The sequence below is a fragment of the Typopeltis vanoorti genome, chromosome 2 (assembly GCF_054136105.1).
Source record: "Typopeltis vanoorti isolate ZY-2024b chromosome 2, IOZ_Tvanoo_1.0, whole genome shotgun sequence".
NCBI lineage: Eukaryota > Metazoa > Arthropoda > Arachnida > Uropygi > Thelyphonidae > Typopeltis > Typopeltis vanoorti.
The window spans coordinates 25,263,659-25,288,126 of record NC_143550.1 but is presented as its reverse complement, the minus strand read 5'-3'; the positions used below and the strand labels follow the sequence as shown (position 1 = coordinate 25,288,126).

The 24,468-nt window shown below is 34.4% G+C and overlaps 1 protein-coding gene across 3 annotated transcripts in view; it reads left to right on the top strand.

Annotated features, from left to right (window-relative positions):
- Positions 1-23,926, top strand: part of CaMKI (Calcium/calmodulin-dependent protein kinase I) — a 281,064-nt gene extending 257,138 nt beyond the window's left edge. For all 3 annotated transcript variants that reach the window (XM_090404109.1, XM_090404092.1, XM_090404100.1), the window contains exon 10: positions 21,499-23,926. In XM_090404109.1, the coding sequence (XP_090260235.1) occupies positions 21,499-21,678 (180 nt within the window). In that variant the 3' untranslated portion in view covers positions 21,679-23,926. The remainder of the gene's footprint in view (positions 1-21,498) is intronic.
- Positions 23,927-24,468: the final 542 nt, after the last annotated feature.

Below are 24,468 nucleotides of genomic sequence, written 5' to 3'. Positions count from 1 at the left end.
GTAAGATCTGTTTCATTCTGCAACAGATCTTACAATTTACAACCATATCAAAGAGAACATACAGGAAAGCATTCATTTTCCTGTAATTTGCACTATATCCTCACAGAAACGGTTTTATGGAAAAGTCTGTCTGCTTGTTTGAGCAGATAGCACACTGTCGCCAACGAAGAGGTGTGGGTTCAGGTCCCACTGTGGGCATGGGTGTTTGTTTAAAAAAAGCATGGCTGCTTTTTAAAAAAAAAAATTTTTTTAAAATTATTGGGCTGACTGGAATACTTTTTTTACCCTTCTTCCAAACTTTAATGCTGAAGCACTCAACCAAACACCAGTCAGTGAAGTAGTGACGTATATAACAGATTGTATTGTCTAGACAGCTGCAGTTTCAAAAACATCATCTCAATCACCACTCTGTTCAATGCCTGCTGTAGATGGGTACCAAGCAGCCAAAAAAGATAGAGCATGGAATATATTTCATAGATATCCTACTGTAAAAAGTTTTAAGTTTATTAGTTTTTATTTATCATCAATTGTGCCAGTTGTAAAAATAGGCTGCAAGTGGTATCAGATTTCTGTACTGAAATCTAAGCACATAAGCAAGATTGTAGCTATTATATATATTACTATGATAATTCTCTCCTATTCTTAAAAATCTATCTTAACTTATACAATAATTAAGCAAATTGAGTCCACACACCTCTATAAAAAAAGAAACAGTTTAATATTAGTAAGGTACATCAAAAAATATACAATATTCTGAACTTTAACCACAACAGAAACTTGTTCCCTAAAACTAAAAAGATAATTAAGCGACTTGCATCTTATCTGAGCCCAAAAGTATGCCAACTAAAAAAGAACTGTGTTTCTTAACTCACCTAGATTTCTCTTGAAAGAACTAGTTTATCTCTTCAACAAAAACAGATCCTTATCCTGAAAAATCACTTTTCTCTTAAGAAAATCTTGAAAATAACTGCAATTTCCTAATCGTAAGAAATATGAGAGTTCAAACTTGGATAATAAAAACATCGATTTCGAACACTCCCATGTTCCTCCATAAAATGACTTCTGGAAAAGTCATATAAAACGTTCCTTCTTCCTACTTTCAAAATGCACAACTTTTATCTTCTTATATGAAAGACTATCAAGGAAAATTAATCAACATTTTAAAATATCAACTTGTCAAATCTAGTTTCTGGAAACAGTTAAATCACTACCATTCTAATGGAACATTTAACAGCTGATAAACATCCTCAGATAACACGTCGTCATCATCATCATCAGGTCAAAAAGAGAATTCAGAAATAGGTGAATAATAATATGATATTGTGTGAGGAACAACATGGCTTTGTGAAGGGCCAGTCATGCCTTAGTAATTTGCTAACTTTTATAATAGAGTGAAAGCTGAGTTGGATAAAGGAAATGGCTACATGATGATTCTGCTGGATTTCAAAGGTATTTGACAGAACTTGCATGGAACTCTGTTACGCAAATTAGAACAATTGGGGATTGATATGACACTGGTTATGTGGATAAGATGGTGGCTACTGCACAGATATTTAAAAAAAAAAAAAAAAGTGGTATATGGAGGAGCAGAATCAAGGCAAAAACAGGTGACTAGTGGTGTGCCACAAGGTTCAGTGCTGGAACTACTACTGTTCATTTGTGCATAAATGAATAGAAAATGACCTGAAAGGAAATATTCAGTTATTTGCTGATGATGCAAAACTGGGTAGAGTAATAGTTAATCAAGACAACGTGGAGAGCTTGCAGGATGATTTAGATAGGCTATCAGTATGGAAAAAGTATAAGGGCTTCAGTTTAATGTGGAGAAATGTCAAGTTATGCATTTTGGGATAAAATGATTGCAAGCTGTGTACGACATTGATGTAACTGTACTCCAGGAAATAGATGAAGCTAGGCATTTAGGGATGGTGGTAGGCAGAGAGTTAAAGTTTAGAGGACATATTGCTAAAGTAGGCCATAAGATTACTTGGCTATTGAACAACACACTAACAAGTGGTGATAAGAAGTTATTCCACTTTATAAGGCCTTGATACTTCCACATCTGGATTACTGTGCTCCGGTTTGGTCTGCTGGGTTTCTTGGGGATGAGGAAGCAGTGGAGAAGATTCAGAGGTGATGGACCAAAACAGTGAGTGGTCTGTGGAATGTTCCCTATAAGGATAGATTAATGGTGGTGTTGGTTGATAGGAGAAAAAAGAGGAGATATGATGGAAACATTTAAGTTACTTAAAGGATTTTATAGGATTGATCTGGGGGAAATGTTTCAGCACTTGGTTAGAGGGGCCAGAACAATAGGTCATCCCTGGAAGCAGAATAAAGCTGTGGTAGTTAGTAGGGGTGTGATGACTAGATTTTTTGCTTGGAAAGTTGTGAATGAGTAGAATGAGTTCCAGAGTCAGTTGGGTGTGCTTTATCTGTTAATGGGTTCAAGGAGAGGTGTGATGGATTGTGTAGATAGTTTGTATCTTCTGCAATGAGTCTTCAGACTTATGGAGGTGCGCGTACAATAATAATAATAACAATAACATTTCACCTTCTATGTGTGAAACTTCATTTGTCAAGTTCCAAAGTTTCTTGTTAATTTCTTTTACAGCTGTTATTCCAGTAAGTTGTAACACAACAGTTATTAACTTTTAAAACATCTTTCTTTATGGAACTTTCCTCTAACTTGTTCCAAAAATTCTTCATTATCTCTACATATTCCTATCTCTGTTGAAAGTTTTTTTCATTTGGTTGTACTATAAATTAAAGATGCCAAGAAATTATATTCTTGGTTTCATTCTTTATCCAATTGGACAAAGGATGAAACCAAGAATATAATTTCTTGGCATCTTTAATTTATTTATAGCTGTATCTCTTTCACAGCTCTCCCTTCAGCTGTTTACTAGTTATTATTATTTCGGGCAACTCCAAGGAGTTAACAGACTCATCGAGGGAGGCCCTAACATCATGTCAAGAACAACTATTCGACATTCACACAGTATCTATCATACTTCGCCTTGAACTCATTCACAGTCATAGCACCCATAACAGACTCTGGCAGCTTATTCCATTCATTCACCATTCTCCAAGTAAAAAACCTAGCTCTAACACCCTTGCTAATCACACTCTTGCCCAGCTTCCATGTATGGCCCCTATTCCTCCCACCACCCATCCTGTTTTCAAAAATATCTTCTGAATTAATCTTATAGAAACCTTTCAATAATTTGAATATCTCAATCATGTCACCCCTTTTCTGCCTATCAACCAATTTTTGCAACCCCCAAATCTTCAGCCTGTTCTCATAAGGTTCATTCCGTAGACCTGCTATCATCTTGGTCACTCGTATCTGGATCTCCTCTCCACCTCCTCCCCATCAAGAAGAAACCCTGGCGCCCATATCTGGGCACAGTAGTCTACATGGGGTCTTATCAAGTCGCGATACAGAGGAACAATAACTTGTTTGTTTCTGCTTGTTAAAGTATTTTTCAGCAACCAAGTGATTTGATGAGCTGATTTAGCAATTTTTGCAATGTGTCCCCTAAACTTCAACTCCCTATCCGCCAACACTCCCAAATCCCTGGCCTCATCAATCTGCTGGAGTACAGTTCCACCAATGTGATATACTGCTGCTAATCTTTTCACCCCAAAATGCATAACCTTACACTTTGCCACATTAAATCAACATCCATTTTCCTTAGCCCAGTCCTCCAAACTATCCAAATCATCTTGCAAAATTTTGACATCCTGTGCACTCACTATTGCTCTACCCCACTTTGCATCATCAGCAAACAAGTGAACACTTCCTCTCAGATCCTTTCCTATATCGTTAATGAACAAATTGAAAAGTAGTGGTCCAAGAACAGAACCCTGCGGCACACCACTAGTCACAAGCCATCTTTTGGACTCCACTCCTGAATAAACCACTCTCTGGTATCTCTCCATCAACCACCCTCCTATCCATCTCACCAACCCTATATCCATCCCCATATGCTGCAGTTTACTGATTAGAATTCCATGTGGTATCCTGTCAAAGGCCTTAGCGAGGTCCAGTAGAATCACTGCAAACCCATTATCCTTATCCAGTTGCCGTCACTGTGTTATAAAACGTGAGCAAGTTACTGAGGCATGATCTACCCTTCACAAAACCATGTTGTCCCCCATACAGTATCCCATTTTCATCTATCCAATTCTGTATTTTTCTCTTGACTAATTTCTACAAGACCTTGACAACGATTCCTGATATGCTAATCGGTCGGTAATTTACAACAGCAGTCTTGTAACCTCCTTTATGCAGTGGAACCATTTTCCCCTCTTTCTACCCCCTCAGGACTAACCCAGACCCGAGACTCAAATTAAACAAAATGGTCAAGGGCACTAACAATTCTTTAGCCGCTTCACGTACGACATGAGCTGGTATACCATCCAATCCCACAGATGTATTGACATTGAGGTTTTGTAATAGAGTACTCACCTCCACTTCATTCACCACTTCAATTCCCATATAATCTATTGGTTCATTCAGTCCTGCAATGTCACCACCTGGATGATATATTCTTGCAAAGTGCTCGCTCAGTAATTCTACTATATCAACTGATTCGGTTACCTCCCTACCATCGGCATTCTTTAAAATCATTCTGCCATATATATTTTTTCTTTTACTTGAAACATATCGAAAAAATTGTTTGAGATTCTCTTTAGCCATCCCCATGGCTAAAGAGAATTACCCTTCTGGCCTGCGCTTTGTACCGTTCATGTGCCTGCCGGTCACCTTTCTCCTTAAATTACCTCCATAGTTGTTTCTTTTTTTTGCAGCTCAAGCTTAATGGTGTTATTCATCCATTTGACCCCTACTTGATTTATTATTTGGACTCTAGGTATACAGTCAGCCCTAGCCCTTGCAGTTTTACATGCCATGGCACTGAACCAATCAAACTACTAAGCTTGTCAACTTACCAGTCCGATAATTCCACAAGTACCCTGTCTTAATTGTAAATTCTACACCTTTAGCCACTCCCTAAGTCAAGCCCCTATGATCACTCTTACCAATTGGTGGCAACGTTGTCATATTCGTTATTACAGCCAAATTCTCGGATGCAGTTACTAGGTCAAGCACTCTCTGACCCAATGTATTTTCCATTACATGCTGTATCAGATAGTTATCCCTTAATAATCGCATAAAATCCGATTCCATCCTCCCATGTGTCCTCTCCGCCTTCCAATCAATGTTACCATAGTTGAAATCACCCATAATAATTACGCTCCTTCCACTCATTTCTTCTGTTTGTTTATGCATACTATCTCCATCTATTCCATCACCTGGTCTATGGCAGCACCCAACTGTATATTTTGTTCTGCTAGTTTCAATGTCACACCAAATAGCCTCAAATGTGCTCTTTTCTCTATCCTTCAGTTCCACTTTTATTTTCCTTGGCTGTGGCTCATCAGCTATCATCAATAACACTCGTCCCCCATTTTATTCTCCCTGTCACTCCTGAACACACACCATACCCCTTACATTCAATCCCACTAGCTATATCATTTTCTGTCAGCCATGTTTCACTAATGCCAATAACCTGTGGCCTGGAAGTGCCAACCAAGGCCAAAAATTCTTCCTTCTTGTTCCTAATACTTCTGTATTAGTATACATGAATTGTAGAAGCCCATTTGTCCCATCCTTATTTTGATGCCTTATACTAACTATCCCCATTCTGATTCGTAGTCTTTCGTACTCGCTTGGGCATATTACATTATGTTATCTTATTCTTTTTGCTCGCAAATGCTCCAGTTTGGATAAAATTTCTGCTTTAGTCATGAAGTGAAACATGACACTGCCATTATCTATTATCTTTGTGGCACTTTGCACAAAACTAGTAAAATATCATGCTTTCAGTGAACTGGATAAGTCTTTTTAACTTATGTATTTTAAACATAGACAAACATTAAATTGTAACCATTATTTTGAATAATAACTTACAAGCAAATCTTCAACTACATTCACTTCATTAAAAATTAATGCTACACATAAACATGATATATTAATAAGCTGTAAACAAAACAAACAAATATGTGTACTTTTATCTCACAGTATATTCACACTGACAAAAGGATCTGGTATTTTAAAACAGAATATATAAGTTTACATTTATTTAATTAAATAAAATATGGAACATTTTACATATACTGATTGTCTACACTACTGTAAAATCTCTCGTGGTAAAATTCTATTCAAATTTCCACGATCACTTTTACATAGGGTTTTAAATCGTGGAAATCAGAAATTGTAAAGTTTTAAAACTAATGTAATGATTCTACTGTTAAGTTGTACATAACGATGTATATTGAAAGTCTATGTGTAGCAAAAAAATAAAAGGGATTAGCCCGGATTATGTTTGACCCAGTAAGTTCGAAAGGTCATTAAATGTAGAAATTTGCCACCAAAACTGTTAGAACTGTATGTGAAAACACAAATGTGAGTAAGGTCTGCTCTGCTAGTGTTAAGGTAATTGTACTTGAGAATTGTATATACTTACTGAAGTTAGATTGTGATAGTTAGTTATTAAATTGCAGGAATAGAGAGAGATGGAAAATAACTTATATATGCCTAGATAGAATGCTTAGCTAAGTATAACATAACAGGCAGCTCTAGATAGCTAAGTGTTGTAAACAAGCTAATTAAGAGTTGTATATATTATGTCCAATTGTATATGTTGCATGCTGAGCAAGTGGTTGACCTTAGAAGCTTATGTTTCTGATTTTCTAATGCATTGTACAATTGACTTAGTTTAAAATAAACATGTTTCGTTGGTGTAAATCTCTTGCCTGATCTATCAGCCAATGCACCGTTTCCAAATAAATATCGAACCTGCAAGCCTAATTAAAGTAAGAATTGCCACGACTAACTTTTAAAGAATTGAGTTTGTTAACCTTCCTACCGGCTAGGACGTCTATAGACGTCCAACTAAATCTGGATAAGATTCAGTCCACCTGTTTAAAGAACCTGGATAAGAAGTGCAATTTGACTGTCATGTCCATTAGAAGGTGTGATAAACCCTCACGCTGAAGAGAAAGGTTAATCGGATTATCTCCCGTTCGTAGCTGCCTCTCAGTTGCCTATAACAAGAAACGGACTTTCTTGTTCCATGCTGGTGAACTGGATTTTAGTTATATATGATAGACTAAAAATAGAGAAATTATTTATATTTTTGTTTTCTCTTTTTATTGTACAATACAGTTTTAATTTCTGGACAAAATAAAGGTCTTGCATAATTTCTTCACTTAACCAATTTAATTTTTTATTTTTTTGCGCTAATTTTTTTCTAATCGCTACTAGACAAAAGATTTTTCTTTGTTCTCAAAGAAATTAATTCACGATAATTATTTGAAATATTCTTTTAAAAAAAGAAAAGAAAACCGGCTGCCGACGTTCCAGATTATATTAATTTTATTTTTGTACAAAACCATCGAAATCGAATAATACTTAAGAGATTTCCTTTGGGACACGCTTGAGCAACTTTGCTTTATAGAGAATAACATGAAATTCTTTAATCATATTATTAAATTTTTTCTTCATGTTGTATAGTAATCTGTTCACTTTCTTGGTTTCCTTGTATAATTGGTCATTACAAAATGAAATTAACAGTTATGATTTAAATTTATATTTTCTGCATAATTCAGATATTTTATTCTCCAATTTTTAAAGTAAGCGATACATTTGCTTATTTTTATCATTCAAAATATGTATATCAAATGTGAAATTTCATTTCCATATTTTTGCAATAGAATTGAACTTTATTTCGCCTCTGATAGTTCAACCTCCCCGTTGCATTACTATCACACACCCGAAAACTGTTATGAAATATAGGTACAGTTTTTATTTAATTCGTTATTTTTCTCTAGTAATTGTTCCACATAACTTTAATTTTTCGATACTGAAACTATGTGGTGATTATTATAAATTAGCAAATTATAAATCAGACAATATACATATTTCCTGATTATTATAAATCAGGAAATTATGTGATATTCGGATATAGGTGAAATTAATATTTAAAATCACTGTCATCCTTCAAATGTAATATCAGAATAAAGAAAGTGAAAAACCCGAAGTTTCGAAATACATTTCGAAAGCCCGCTCTCGAAATGTATTGGTCTACAGACGGGATTCTGAACACGCCAATGTTTCGTGATGTTATGACTGAAAAACAATTCAGTCTCATCATGAAGTATTTGCATTTTCAGAATAATGAGGAATATGATCAGGAACACATCCTTGCCCAGTCCTCAACAAAATTTATGATTTTCTGATGAAAATCCGTCAAAAATGTAGATCACTCTACATTCCTGAGAGAGACTTGAGTATCGATGAAAGCCTTATGCCATTCAAAGGTGGACTGAAATGTAAGCAATATATTCCCCAAAAGAAAGCGAAGTATGGAGTAAAATTTTTTATGCTTTGCGAATCGGAAAGTGGATATCTTTGGGATTTCAAACCTTATACGGGAAAGCAAACTGTAATCGAGCACGATAAATATTCGGATCTCCCCTTGTCGATGCGTGCAGTAATGCAGTTACTAGACCCTTTACTGGGGAAAGGTTACTGCATTATAATGGATAATTACTATATATGTGTCCTGAACTCGCTGATTTGCTTTTACAGCATCTTACAGATAGTTAACTGTAAATGCAAAACGGCGAGATATGCCTCCAGATCTGGCTTCAGGAAAGCTATCGAAGGGGGAAATCCGAACTTATCAGCGAGGGAAAATCTTTGCACTACGTTGGAAAGACAAAAAAGATGTTTTTCTGCTATCTTCCCTGCGGAATCCATGGAGAAGCATGATTTGAAGAACGAAAAACCCATTGCTGTGTGTGCATACAACGACACTCTGGGTTGAGTCGACAGGTGCGATCAGCAGCTATCATTCTACTCTGTAATGAGGAAACAGCATAAAAAATATTACAAAAAAGTGTTTGGACATGTTATTTGAATTTTGAAGTGTTTGGATTTTGTTATTTGGAACAGTTTCCTCCTGTACAAGAAAAAATTTTTGTCTACCATAACATATCTAGAATACAGAATAGAAATTGTGAAAGCATTGCTGCATGCACATGCACCTTCTTCTGCAAGCAGAAAAACAGGAAATCCTGCCAGACATCTGAGGTTGAACGCTGCTAACTCCAACCATTATCCTGAAAATCTACCACCAATGGCTAATAAAAAAAAACCTGCATGCAAATATTATGTATGTAATAAAAAAAATATCAGAAAGGAAACAAAAATCTGGTGCCCTGAGTGTAAAACTGCTTTGTGTGTTTACCCTTGCTTCAAGGTGTTCCACGCTGTTCAAGAATTTCAAATTCTGAACAGTATGAAATAAAAAAATGTTTGTTTTCAAGGCCATCAAAACAGTCCTTTTCAGGACTACAAATATTGATAGAGGGATACCCGAATGCACTGTTTCTTTTTCATCTTGAAGGCTAATTTTTAAGTTCTTTTTATGACACAGAGAAACTGGAAAGAGTATTCCAGGTAAAGTATTTCATCAAAACAATAAAAAATAATGAAATAAAATCTACCCTATATATATATATATATATATATATATATATAAAATGATAAGCCTTTTTATGTCATGTTTATCGAAACGTTTTGAAACTCGGGCTACCCTGAGTGTCAAGTCATCAGAATTCAAGGGCGGAACCCCCTTTCGAGTTATCACAATTGAAGGAGAACTAGTCTACCATACCGGAAAACGGGGGGGGGTTGGGTGTAGCCCCCTAGTTAATAAATGAAATATATAAATAATAACGGGAACATTTTCACCTTGCCAACACTCAACATTGATGTGATATGGGTTCCAAATTTCTTGTTTCGGAGATAGATAGATAGATAGATATATATATATATATAGATATATATATATATATATATATTACAAAGTTTTGTAATAAAAATTTCTGCTGCAATGAAGTTTTTTTTTTTTTTTTTTTTTTTTTTTTTTTTATGAAGTTTGGTAGAATCAACAATATTATTACCACCTTATTTCTGTTTCTCGTGTGGGAGAAAAACGGTAAAATGTCACTCTTATAATTATATGAGATGTTATAATGGCAAAAATAGTAAGAAAAAAGTCATTTGCACTTTCTCTTCAAAACACAAAGAAAGAACATTGTAAATTCAGCCAGTGGAAAAGAAAATACTACATATTTTTCTCCTGTTATCTGATTTTTTTTCTTGTAGTACAAAGAAGAAATCACTGCATATAACATGAAGTCTGCAGGAGGGAAAAAAATCTGGAAATTGGTTACATTATAACGAATAGAGAAATCATGTCAGAAAAATTATTTTTTGATTCTAATCTCAGTATGATTCTAATCTCAGCAGACATAACATTTTCTTCTAGAGAGTAGATATCTAAAGTAACTGAACCTTTGCTACTATTTTACACTAAAATGAATGGGTATGTTCCCCAAGTGATTTACGTTTGTAACAGCTGTCTTGCAAATGATTTATGAAATAAATTTATCTGAAATATCCGCAGATTGCTTAGGTCTATACCCCCCCCCCAAAAAAAAAGAAGATTATGAAACGCATATGCACCTTTTCTTTGAAAATAATTCAAATCCTCTTTTTCAAGATAATTGTATGATTTAATTTCTAATTTTTGATAATAAAAGTGAAACTGATCATTATAAATTAAGCAATTATTTTGGCATAAATAATGTATAAGCATGTAAACGAAATATCAGTATTTCTGTTAGGATATAGGTAATCAACAATCGAAAAGGAAACAAGACATTCTTGATATATTCTGCACTACAGCCTGGGGCACTTTAGTGTTCTCCCCTTTCTTCTCAATAGCACTGAGAGTAATAAGCCTTCAACTTTTCCTGCAGCTAAGAGGATATTACCAAGTATTTAGAAGACGTAGATTATTTCAGAAATAGCTTCCAGCAGCAGAAGTAGTAATATTTAGATTTTTTTAAAAGAAAAACAAACACAAATAATACTACTGAACTTTCTTTTGTGTGGTATGCATATAAACAATTTTGCATGGTGAAAATATAGCATATTATTTCTAAAATTTCACTTAATTTCAGCGGACAGTAGAACAGCTGGTTTTAGATTGCAAATAAATAGAACAGAATTAGAAGCTTCACAATACAATCTGATTGCCGTATATCTTTTGTCAAAATGGTAAAATGAAGTAATTGATTTTGAATGCTGTCTAGAAAAGCTTTCAAACCTGTATAGAAATTTAGAGTAGTTATGCAATTTAGTTCCAGGAGAGAATAAGGAGGGGGGAAGTGGGAAGCATTAGAAAATCTTCAAAATGAGCAAAAATGTTGAATCATTCTGTATATGATATTTTTCACATTATATTTTCAACATATCTACGAGGTTATGCACTAGATATTATCGTAATATGCATAATACAAATAAATAAATAAATGACGAAGGCGAAGAATCACTGCTAAAATATCATTGGATGTAAATTTTTGATACCAAAAAGACACGATCGGAAACCAAGTAATGCAATTTAGCATTTTAACATTTTTTTTTTATTTTGTCTTTATGAATAACAAAAAAATCGTTTCTAAATCTGAAATGTGATGATCCATATAATGCTATTTCGCTAGAAACGAAAGAAAAAGGACATATTTATTTCAATAAATATTATTTAAAAATATAAATATTTGACATAATATTTTCAAAGCAAACATTTGAAAATTTTAAAATTCAAAAAAAAATTATTCAACTATTATACGTAAAGTGAAAGAGTGCAACTCTTCCGGTGCACTGATTTGTAGAATAAAATACACCAAATTTATTATCACTAAATGGATTCATTGCTAAAGCTGATCAGTGGTCATTTCAGGATTGATTTTTTTCGCATATGTGAAATTCGTTTCAATTTTTGGGAAGAGAGACAATAAATCATTTTAGAGGTAAGAAAGGTCAAATAACTTAGGAGAGTAAATGAAATTCTAAGCAACACAATAGACGTAAAGACAGGGGGGGGACACAAAGGTCACTCAGCAACAGTTAATTCACTAATGGCTATAGAATAGCCGTAACGAGATTAACGGCGGAGGAAGGTAATGGCATGATAAAAGGTAGAATGCCGACGGAGTTTTGATCCATGAAAAAAGCTAGGGAGTGTTGAATATTTCATCCACACCAGCCGGTTGGGAGGTTAATATTCAGATCTTACATATGTTCAAACTTAATTTCTCTTGCTGTTTACTTAATTTAGAATGGCACAGTCGTAAAACAAATTTTTCTAAATTATTCAGAGTGGGAGTTGGTAACCTTTTGTAGTGGACCGACAAAAACCAAGGGTCTTTCACTAACAGAGCAAACATAGGTAAAAATAGAAGAGATTTATTGCAGGGCCTATGATAAACAGATTATTGCTAAGCTGAATTAAGTGAAGATTTGAGGTTAGGCATAAAGTACGCATACATATGAGAACTGTATAGAACTTAAGGGAAATTTTAGTGGACAAGAAGGAAAGCAGTATTAAATTAGTACAAAATATACAATGTCGCAACAATAAAATGACAACATTTTACACTACCACATCAGATCTTGTAGCTTTTAAACATGTTTGAATCAAAGCATATAATGTTGAACATCAGAGTCAAAATCAATCATGAATGAAGTTTACATCATCTATCAATTGTGTAACCAGTGTGAAAGTTGTATGGATGAAATTTGGAAGGGTAGATATAGAACACACCATTTGTCTATCCTGGAGCAAAATATTAGGATGAGTAGTTGTTGAACCCAAGCAGTTGCAGATACTTTGGAACCTTTCTTGAATTTCAGCAACAACTTTGTCCTTCTGAATTTCTGATATTAAAAGAACAAGAGAAACAGCAGCTCAGCTTTTCTACGAATGGGCTTGAGCCATACAATCAGCCATTCATTAAGGATGAACCGAACACATTAACTCTCATGTTAGTGCAATAGGGCCTGATGAGGTGTTAAAACATCTCCTATTATGTTCTGTGGATATTGTTCTCTTGCGATACTACAAAATGCTTACCCAGCAGGAGCTTCCTGATCCATGGTATAAATTAATTCTCATTTTGTTCCTAAAACCTGAAAAAGATTCAACACAAACAATTACTGACTTTTCACTCTGATCAGTTCTCTTTGTAAGATTTGGAAAATACGGTAAATGCCTAGACTTCTCTGGTATTTAGAAAGCAATGATCTTCTCTTCAACACACAGTGTGTCTTTCATAGATACCATTTGGTATTAGACCAATCAGTCTGTCAAGAGATATGTATAAGTGGCACATTCCTGAAATGTAAACATCAGGTTTCAGTTTTCTTTGACATGGAAAAAGCTTATAGCAGAGCCTGGAGATGTGGTATATTAAATGACCTCTATAATCTAGTTTTTGTGGGGAGGCGACATCTTCCTATTTTTATTAAAAATGTTCTTTCCAGCTGAGTTTTCTGAGTGCAAAGCATATCATCCTGGCTGTAACACCAAGAAGAAGGTGTTCCCCATGGCTCTGTTTTAAGTGACAATCTTTGTCGTCAAAGTGAACTCACTCACTGAACAACTTCCTCTCACTGTTGGCAGTGATTTATATGTTGATAACTTCACAATTTATTGTCATTCTTGCAACATGCAGGTTATTGTTATGGAAAGGCAACTCAACAAGCAATTGATCATTTGTTCATGTGCTCTTAATAAATGATTCAAGTGTTGAGCATAAAAAAAAAAACTGTTGACTTCAACTGAAAATGCACTATGCACTCTTTACCCAAAGTTAACAATAGGAGATACTGTTATCTCAGTAGCAGCAGAAGCCAAGTTCTTAGAACTCAGTTATGCTAGAAAGTTTATATATATACCTTGTTCACATTCATCAACTAAGAGAAGGGTGCAAGAACATTGAACACTCTTCATACTCTATCCTCTGTAGAATAGAGCTCAGATCAGTCTTTTTTATTTTTTTGTGCTCCTGTTTGCTCAGAAATTGATTGTGGGTGCCTGCAATGATTAGATCCTATCCCTCATCTTCAGGTATATGAATAGCTACTGGTGCATTTTATACATTGCGCATTGAAAATCCTTGTTGAAGGAAGGTGAAGCAGAGAACGGACCCTCCCGGTCAATGATTCTAGCCCTAAGTGCCGAGTCTCCGTTGCCTGGTGCGATCCGCTCCAAGGACAATTTCAAGTGGGGAGTTTGACTGGGGCGGTACATATGTCAAAAGGTAATGCGGGTGTCCTAAGACGAGCTCAGCGAGGACAGAAACCTCGCATAGAGCAAAAGAACAAAAGCTGGCTTGATCTTGATTTTTCAGTACAAACACAGACCACGAAAGTGGGGCCTATCGATCCTTTTGATTTTAACAGTTTTAAGCAAGAGGTGTCAGAAAAGTTACACCACAGGGATAACTGGCTTGTGGCGGCGAAGCTTTCATAGAGACATCGTATTTTGATCCTTCGATGTCGGCTCTTCATATCATTGCGAAGCAGAATTCACCAGGCGTTGGATTGTTCACCCATTAATAGGGAACGTAAGCTGGATTTATACCATCGTGAGACAGGTTAGTTTTACCCTACTGATGACTAGTCATTGCAATAGTAATCCTGCTCAGTATGAGAGGAACCGCAGGTTCGGACAGTTGGTACGTGTGCTTGGTCGATTGACCAGTGGTGCGAAGCTGCCATCCATGGAATTATAACTGAACGCCTCTAAGTCAGAATCCCGTCTAGCCACTGCAACGATACCGTTCATGCCTCTCGTATTAAAAGGCAGCGCTAGCCAGAGTTGCGTTCGTACTGTCACGGTGCGATCGCTCTGGCAACGAGGCCACTAGAATGGAAGCATCAAGGCAGCAGTTGAGACTATGTGGCAGCTGCTTCCTATGGCACACCATTCGGGTGTGACGAGCGGCCACCATACTGTGATCTATTGAGACTCATCCCTGTCACTTCAAAGGAAGCAGTTATCTCATAAGTATGCGCTTAAAAATAAAGTCTTTATGAAAACATCCTACATGGACTAGCATTTCTCTCTAAGTTGGGAAGTTCAATGTTATATACACATCGGACTCTCATTTGCTTGTTTGGTATGCATCTGAAAGAGATTATATAAGCTATTGGCATAAACATTGGCACTACCGGCAATGAATATGATAGTACAGTAAACAATCACCATAGCAAAACACTAGAGACCAGAGACATAATTCATTATAACACAAGTTTTGCTATAGTGAATTTAAGGTAAAAAAATACTGACCTCTGCACTCCATTCTCATGAAACAAAAGAAATTGTGAGAAATAACACCAAAGAAATCATGAAAAACATAAAGAAAATTGTTGGAAATAGAACAAAGGAAATTGGCAGAAATAAAACAAATTATGGGAGATAATACTAAAAAAATCACAAAATGCAACAAAGAAAACTCCAGGAAACAAAAAATAAAAACAAAGGAAATTGCATGAAATAAAATAAATCATGGGAAATAACACAAAAGAAATTGTGAAAACAAACAAAATCACAAAAAACATAATGGAAATTGCCAGAAATAACACAAAAAATAAATTGTAAAAAACATAACAGAAGAAATTGGTAGAAAGAGAAAAAAAAAATCATGAGAAAGAAATCACTTTAAACAGAAAAAAGAAAATTGTTGTAATAGAAAAATTATTGCAAGAAATAGAACAAATCAATTCACAGTAAACAGAAGAAAGGAAATAGTGGGAAATCCTACTTTGATAACAAAACACAAAGGATAGGTTGGAACCATATGTAAAAGCACACAAAAAAGGACATGAAAAAATACACATGCAAACTATATTTATATACAGTGGTATCTCGCTAATCCGAACTAATAAAAACCGCGCTAGTTCGGATTAGCAAATTTTCCCCCAAAAGGCAACAACTAGTGTTTAAGACAAAAATAATCAGATTCTAATGGTACATCAATTTAATTCTGTAAATAAATGAATTAACTGATAGAAAAAATGCTACTGTACTGTAATATAAAACTTAAAAAATTAATACAGTATGCAAGTTAATTTTAGTAAAATATTTAGTTTGTATTTACTTGTATTGTTGAGGATTCTGATTTAATAAAATTGCATAGTTTACGTAACTTAATTTGCATAAAAAATATCACTTTCTTGTATACAACACACAAAAAAAAAGTTTCACAAAATAATACAAAAAAGTTTTTTTTTATTTCTTTTCAAAAAAGTCACTGATTTTCTTTTGCTTCTTGGAAGCTAAACTTTTTTCGAATGCTTCTTCTAGGAGCTGCATTAGCAATAAAATTTTGTGGAATGGCGTATCATTCTGCTTAGCCCATTCTATACACATATTAAAACTGTCAACTGCTTCATGTTTTTTTTTTTTCTTAGAGTTCTTCATCATCATCATCATCTGCTAATTCATTCTGTAGCGTCATATTTATAACTTAAGCATCTGATTTGATTTCGAATTCACTTTCGGTTCTGCCTGTAATCCATTCCGTACAATCTGTTTGTGAAATTTCAACATCTGGATTTATATTTTTAACCAAATTATGCCCATTTTGAATATCCGCTTTTTGTTATCACTCTGGTTATCTTCGTAAATTCTAGAAGGCCACAGTTTATTCCATGACACTCGACAGTGGTGTAATTAATGCCGACAATACAGTATGTACTAGGCAGTATAAAAAAGCAAAAGTGAACACATCAAAATAGGCCTAAAGTGTAACCATACAATCGACAGTATGAAAAATATATATATACTGTACTGTAATTAAATAAATAATTATTAAATAAAAATAATAGCACACTAAATAATAATACGTAATAAATAAAACTTTTTTTTTCTTTCAAACCACACTTCGGATTACTGGAGGGTTCGGACTTAAGAGGTTTGGATTAGCGAGATACTACTGTATACATACACACTATAAATAAAGAAAACAACTAAGAGTGAAATTATAAAAGTGAAAATCCAGAATTTAATGTTTGCATTTTGAAATGTTAAATTATCTTAAATTAATGTCACTTACTTGAAATCTTTTTGTTATTATTATGTGACACCTCCAGGGAGCGCAAGGACTCGTCGAGGTAGGGCACCTGCTCTACAGCTCTCCGTTCAACACTCAATCCACCCACTACAATGGATAACCACAACAAACCATCATCTACACCAACCAACACCATCTGCCACCCATCACCTTCACTAGTATTTTCACTGACCACAAACATCCATGCCCACGATGGGATTCGAACCCACAGCCTTTTGGCTGGAGAGCAGATACATTAACCACTTGGCCAACCAGGCTGGTGACTACTTAATAAACTAAATATGTGTTATCTATACCATTAAAATCGAAAATAACCTGAAACACACTGAAATCAACTTGGTCACCAACAATTTTAAAGATGAAGAGAAGAGAAGTGATGAACAAAAGTGCATTAGTCTGCATCGCTCCTCCTCTTCCCCCAGGGAGAGGAGAAGTGATAAACACAGCTAGTGTCAATGTCAGCTTTCTGGTTGGACAGAAGAGACCCAGTGATGTACAGCTGGCATAAATAGGCACTGTTCTCTTAGAACTGTAAATTTAAGAAATATTGCAGAAAATGTAGAATTTTTTTTTAATTTGAAGTTTAAGTAAAAGTAATGAAATTTGTTTGGTAGTAGCTCATTTTGTGTGTGAAAGACTATTTATCCATAAATAAAAAATTCTAAATTTCTGATTTAGAATTTTTGAGTTTTTGACTAAAAGTTTTGATTTTAATTGTTAAAATCTAAATTTTTATAGTCTGCACATATTTGTAGTAGTTCATTGTGAAGATTTCAGTTAAGTGACATTAATTTAAGCTAGTGTAAACCTTTTGAAATTAAACTTTTTTTCTTCTAGATTTATGTAATTCCATGTTCCTCTAGTTCTTTCTTATGTTTTCTGTTATTGTTTGCATTTGCATTGTACTTTTTCATGTTATTTTATTATTATAACACCAGACCTCCATGGAGTCAAAAGACTCATTGTGGGAGGAGAACACTGTTACACACAAAGCTCATCACACCATGCTTTAAACTCATTCAATGTATCTGCATTCACCACAATGTCACGCAATGCATTCCTCTCATCAACCACTCTCCATGCAAAGAACTTGCTCCTTATGCCCATAATAACACCCTCTTTATACAGCTTCCAGGTATGTTCTCTTGTTCTACTCCCATTCTACAAAAAATACTTCTGCATTCTTTTTCCCAAAGACCAGTTGTTCAGTCTTTTCTGGACCCTTTGCAATATATTCTCATCAACATAAAAACCAGGGGACCAAATCTGTGCACAATAATCCATACAATGCTTAATCAGGGCTCTATACAATGGATAACCTCATGATACTCAATTTTATCCATTTCAAGGGATACAGACAACACTTTTGCTTCAGACAGCTGTATAAAACAAACTACTTGATAGAATGACTTGCAATATCACATGGATGCTTATGACAGATGTACCAACTTAGGAAAAAAAAATCTTGCCGTTAGAGTCGCCATCTGTGGTCGAGGCCGAGAACTTTTCAGCCCACCCCATAGTTCATTATGCTGTATGCAAATAAATAAATTGATGCCTCTTTTCACGCTATTTACTTTGTCATATTATTTTTATTAGTATGTTCTTAATTTGTATTCAGTGAGCATATAAATTTATGAAATTGAAAATCATGTCCTCGTGTTTTAGAAATATATTGGATTATTAAATCACTTAAGGAATTGAACAAGTTAGATACGAATATAAATTAAATTACACTTTAATAAATATTTCCGATATTTCGGCAACGTCACGTTGCCATTTTCAAAAGGAACTTACAAAAAAAGGCACGTGCATGTAGGCACTACAACACAGGAACTGAGAATGAAGAGATGAAGCTATTATTTTCCTAAAAGTCCTGATGGTGCCCTCTAGCGGACTAAGTAGGTGTTCTTGGCCATTGGGCTGAAGGTCTGCTGATGTAAACCTCCCAAATTTGGGGAAGTTGCATACAACCAAATTTGTTGAGGTTTGGAGAGTTTCTTAGGGCTGAGGCTGATTCCATAAATAGTCTTTCGAATTTGTATTTGCTACGGTGTATTACTGTAGCTTTCTTTTACCGTATTCTGTGGCGTGTATCCAGAGCATGGTCTGCAAGACTAGAATGGCTGTACTTGTGAAAACGGATGTAGTCCTTGTGTTCAGAAATTCTGATATTCGCTGTCCTGCCTGTTTGGCCAAAGTAAGACAGTTTACAACTGCAAGGGACCTGGTATACACCAGGTAGATCTAGGGGAAGTGGTTGGTCTTTGATGGAGCAGATAAGGGATGCCAATTTTCTGTAAGGCCTGTAACAGAAGGTCAGGTCATGTTTTTTTAAAATTTTGGTAATTTTTTCCGAGGTGCCTCGGATGTAGGGAATGGTGATGGATTTAGAGTAATCCTTGTTGTGGAGGGGGGGGGCTGTGGTTTGTAAGTTTTAATATTTTTTGGGGGGATAGCCATTGGCTGAGAAAGTGTTGAGGATGTGATTTAGTTCGGTGTTTGGGGCCATGTCGTTAGAACAGATTAGTTTAGCCCTGTTGTATAGTGTTTTCACCACTCCATATTGTTGTGGAGGTGGGGGGGGGGAGATTGTTGGTGAATGGATCTGCCTGTATGGGTGGGTTTTCTATAAACTGAGAAAACCAAGGTTCTATCGGGCTGGCAGGTGACTAGTGTGTCTAGTCACCCGCCAGCCTGATGGAACCTTGAAAGGGAGGCTGTTGTTTTCCTCTTTTTTCCAGGGTGAACTTGATTCTGGGGTGTTGGTTGCTTAAGTGTGTTAAGAAGGAGAGGAGTGTTTCAGAGCCATGTGACCAAATAGTGAACACATCATCAACGTAGCGAAGCCACATGGTTGGTTTTTGTGGGGTAGAGGCTAAGGCTTTTTCTTCAAAGGTCTCCATAAAGAAATTGACCAAGTGTGGGGAGAGTGGTGAACCCATGGCTGTTCCCTCTATTTGTTTGTAGAATTTTCCCTGCCAAATATATTGGATCATTGTAATAATTTTGTCAAGCAATATTTATTTTTTTTTATATGCTTTAACTGGACCTACCTAATTATTCTGTAGAGTACCTAGGTGTTTCATAAATTACCTTGGTAAAGTATGAAAAAAAAATTCTTACTTCATGCTGTAACATTTTAGTTAAGAGCTTGTATCATTTCAATAATTATGGAAACTACCATGTTAGGAATAATTACTTTAATTTATGTTTCGGCCTTCATACAAGTGTTATATTAAGTGAATATATGTATGTGTATACTCCAGATAATGATCTTAATATGAAGGTCAGAAAGTCAGGGAATTAAAGTAATTATTCCTAATACATTTGTAGTCTCCATAATTTACCGAAAGAATGCTGATCACCGCGTAACAATAAAGGAAAGTTAGAGCTTGTATCAGTTCTGCTATTCATCAGACCTGTTATTCTGTAGAGTAACTAAATTATATACTTGTACAATAACACACACACACATATCGCATTATTAGGATTTTACTACTTCGGACTGTTTTACTAAAATCCTGACATTCTGCTCTATTCAAATAATGGTTTCATATTGTTGAAATTTCTGTTATGTTTGTGTACACTCATTCTATTTCAGTTTATATTGAAGATGAGCTAAATTTTTATATTAAATAAATTTTCTCATATGCAAGTTATCTGTGTTTTATTTTAAAAAAAGTGTTTTTTAGTGGGGGAATAGTCCAGTAAAGTCAGCAAGAAAAGCTGCTAATGAACTTTGAACATCTTAGCATTTGATTAAGGTGTTTTAGAAAGTTTTTTCCCCACTTGGTTATAAATTAAATTGAAAAAAAAAATTATATTAAATTATACAAATAGCCTAGTCATGAAGAAACTTCATACACAAACTTTGTTTGCTTACACTTGAATAAAGGATTAAACAAAAATATAATTTCTTGGCATTTTTAATTTAGTTTAGGTGTTTTGTTTACTTCGTTACAATGGTAGATGTTCTCTTCCCTTCAAAATAAAATTTATTGTTTCAATAATGGCTACATTGTATTAGTAAGAAAAGTCCTTCCATTGACCCTGATTATTAATTAAGGCCCTTCAATCAAAAGATTAAAGTTCTTTAAATAAATATTGTTGACTTTGGCTGTTCGTTTTTTAAACAAACCATGTATCTCTTCTCATTAACTTTGATGTTAGATTCTAGTGATTCATTAAGAGGATCTGTATTACTGCCTTCTTGTCATATGAAGCAGATCACAGCAGTGATGCCACATTTTCCTTGACAGAAATACCTAAATCAAAATGTGAAAACATTTTCTAAGGATATCCTGTGGTCAACTTTTTATAAGTAAAAAGTTGACCTCAGGATATCCCAAGATTATTTTTATATTATTAAATATTTTAATTTGAGCATACATCAGATGAGAGAAATCCACATTTTATGTTATTTTATTTTTTCAGCAAGCCTACAATGCTACAGCTGTTATTCGTCAGATGAGAAAATTAGCCATGTCCAGTACAGGAAGTTCGATGGAGAACACTAACGAGCACATCACTTCAGGTCAAGCTAAAAACACAAGCAGTGGATCATCAGTACCAACTAAAACGGTGACGAATGTCAGTTCTGCAGCAAGTAATTAATGTTTGTTAGATATAGGACTTTGAGACATCCATGAGATTCTAACTTGGGAACAGATGGTACCTACCATTAGTTATCCATGACATGAGAAGGACCACCCACAGAGACAGGAGGTTTGGGAAGTTTGTTTGCATCCCTTTTTGTCTCATTCTGTCTTCTGTGTTTTCTTCCATATAAATGATAATTGCCACAGATCGGCAAAGACAGAAGTGGTGCAGTTTATCAAGAAAGCGCATCACCATCTGTAAATACCTAGGGGAAATGAGAAGGAGAGTGGGACTGAAATGATCTAACCTAGCAATATAATCAGTTACAGAATATTTCTGTAAAATTCAAATGTGCAAATAATGTTTTCTCTGAAAATGGAGATAATTGTTGTTGGTTAACACACGTTTTTTTTTTTTTAATATACTCCTGAGAGGAAACAGCTCTTTAAGTTTTTTGGTGATATTTTTCAATTGTTTGTAGCTTACTTTGCATCAGAAATTAAATATGGCTCGACTTTCAAAATTAACCTTCAAAAGTTCTGTACAGTCTTTTCTGAAATTTAAACTGTTTTTATATTTTGATGACAGTTGTTAATTTATAATATGTCTTAAGAATAAGCTGAAAAAAATTTTTGACACAGTATGCAATTTATGCATTTAACAACTCATTTTAATTGCTAAGTATTTTATAATGCCTGCAACATAAAATTAATTTGTTTTTATTACTGTGGAATTCATTTATAAATATTGATATTTATTAAATACACACACACACACACACACACATCTGCAGGCACATACTTTATGCATGTAAAACTCTCCTAAGTCTAAATCTAAGAAAAGCACAGAATTAATTGATTAATGTTACCAAAACTATGTGATATTATAAAATGCTTGTTTTGTATAAATGGCACAAGAAATTAATTTGATAAGCAAAATTATCCTGAAGCTAACCAAAGTGAAATACTCTTGTCAGGTACTACTTATTTTGTATAAATCATAATATTTATATTACATCGTATATATTTGTATAAATACAAATGTGTGCATTTTAGAGTGCCAGTTATTATTCTAGTTTTGGCTAGACGCTGACCTAATGTTTTATTCAATGGGGGATAGAACAATAAATTGCAATTTTAAATTTTATGATTATTAATGCTGTCATTTGAATTGAGTCCATTTTTTAAATAGAAAACATCAGAATTTCATTAAAAGACTTTTTTTTTAAATATTTAAATAATAAAGAGAATGTTCAGACTGTGCATGGTATTCATTGCTGTTTAAGTGTGCTGTGAAAAGTGTAATTATTTTTTAAAACTGACAAAAGTTACATTTAGTACCTCTTTAAAAACAGTTATGTGATTATAAATATGGCTATTGGGTAATCAATTAATGACAAGTAATTATAATAATATATTATCATATTAGCATAATTAGCAGGGAAGAGTTGTTTAAGAAAAGTTGGAGGTAGAGGCTAATTATGTATAGCATATAATTTGAGTTTGCCAAAAAAAAATCATTGCAAGATGGAGAAAAGGAAAATTCATATTGTAATAACATTTAAAATGTTGAAGCTAAATAACTGTGTTGAAATTCAGCTGTTTGAAGAAGTTATTGATAAACCATGAGAGAGAGAGAGAGAGAGAGAGTCTTTGTGATTTGATATCAGAACTAAATCGTTATTCAATTAATTAGTCAAAGCCACATGGACGTATAGTTGATTATACACGCATATGTTAGGACTATGTTGATGGTGATGCCCTAGTGAAAGGTGTGCAGTTACTGTATTAAGAGGGACAGTGTATTAAAAGACTAAAGTTTAAATTACACCTGTCACTTATAATTTACCAATTCCAACATTTATGTATTGCTTGGATATATTTATTGATGCTTAATAGATTTGGCATGTTTGTAGCAAGTTTGGAAATTTATTGATTTGTTTATGTACACACATGCATGAGCATGCGTGTATTGATCTTCATTATTATACTATGATTTTTATTACTGGCAGTAGTATTGGATTTTGATGTACAGTGAATTGATTAATACTCGTACTGTACGATTCTCGACACTTCTGCACATGTCAGAAGAAGGAGAATCCATTCCGATAATAGGGTAATCAATCCATCTTGTGGGATGAGTTGTTTATTATTTCACGTCGGAAAAGTAACTTTTCTTTTATGAACATTGTAGTTTTTAAAGGAGTAACTATTTTGCTTGTATAACAGCTGGAAAATTTTACGTATAAAGCACTTATGTATGATTTTGCGTGTTGGTGTCCAATTCGTGTATCACTTATTTCTTTTTCTCCTTCAACACGAATTGACTCTTCTTGGCAAGTTGCCAGACTAAGGTCTCGGATCTGTGGTCAGACAGTATTCAGTGAATCAGGACTGATTTAGTTTATTGTCTTAATATCATTTAGAAGTCTACAAACAATACTGCAACATGGCCAATTTTTATTACTCACTGAAAATAACTTTTTGCTAACAAATAAATCATTAAGGAAGCCATAATAACATTTTATTACTTATTTGCTTTAATTTTCACTCCATTTGATTAGCTCCTTTCTGATTGTCTGTAATGAGCATTGATGAAGACAAGCTTTTTGAGAAGGTAACATATAGTTGCCTATAGCTGAAAACTAATTTGGCAAAAAGTAGACTTAGTTGAAATTGCAATCCTTTGGTATTTATTCTTATAGAAAAGACCTAAGCCATATCAAACTACTTCTCAATATTAGACCCAGTTTTGTTTGTTGGATCCAATTGTGTCTAATATGGCAAACACCATTATAGCAAAACT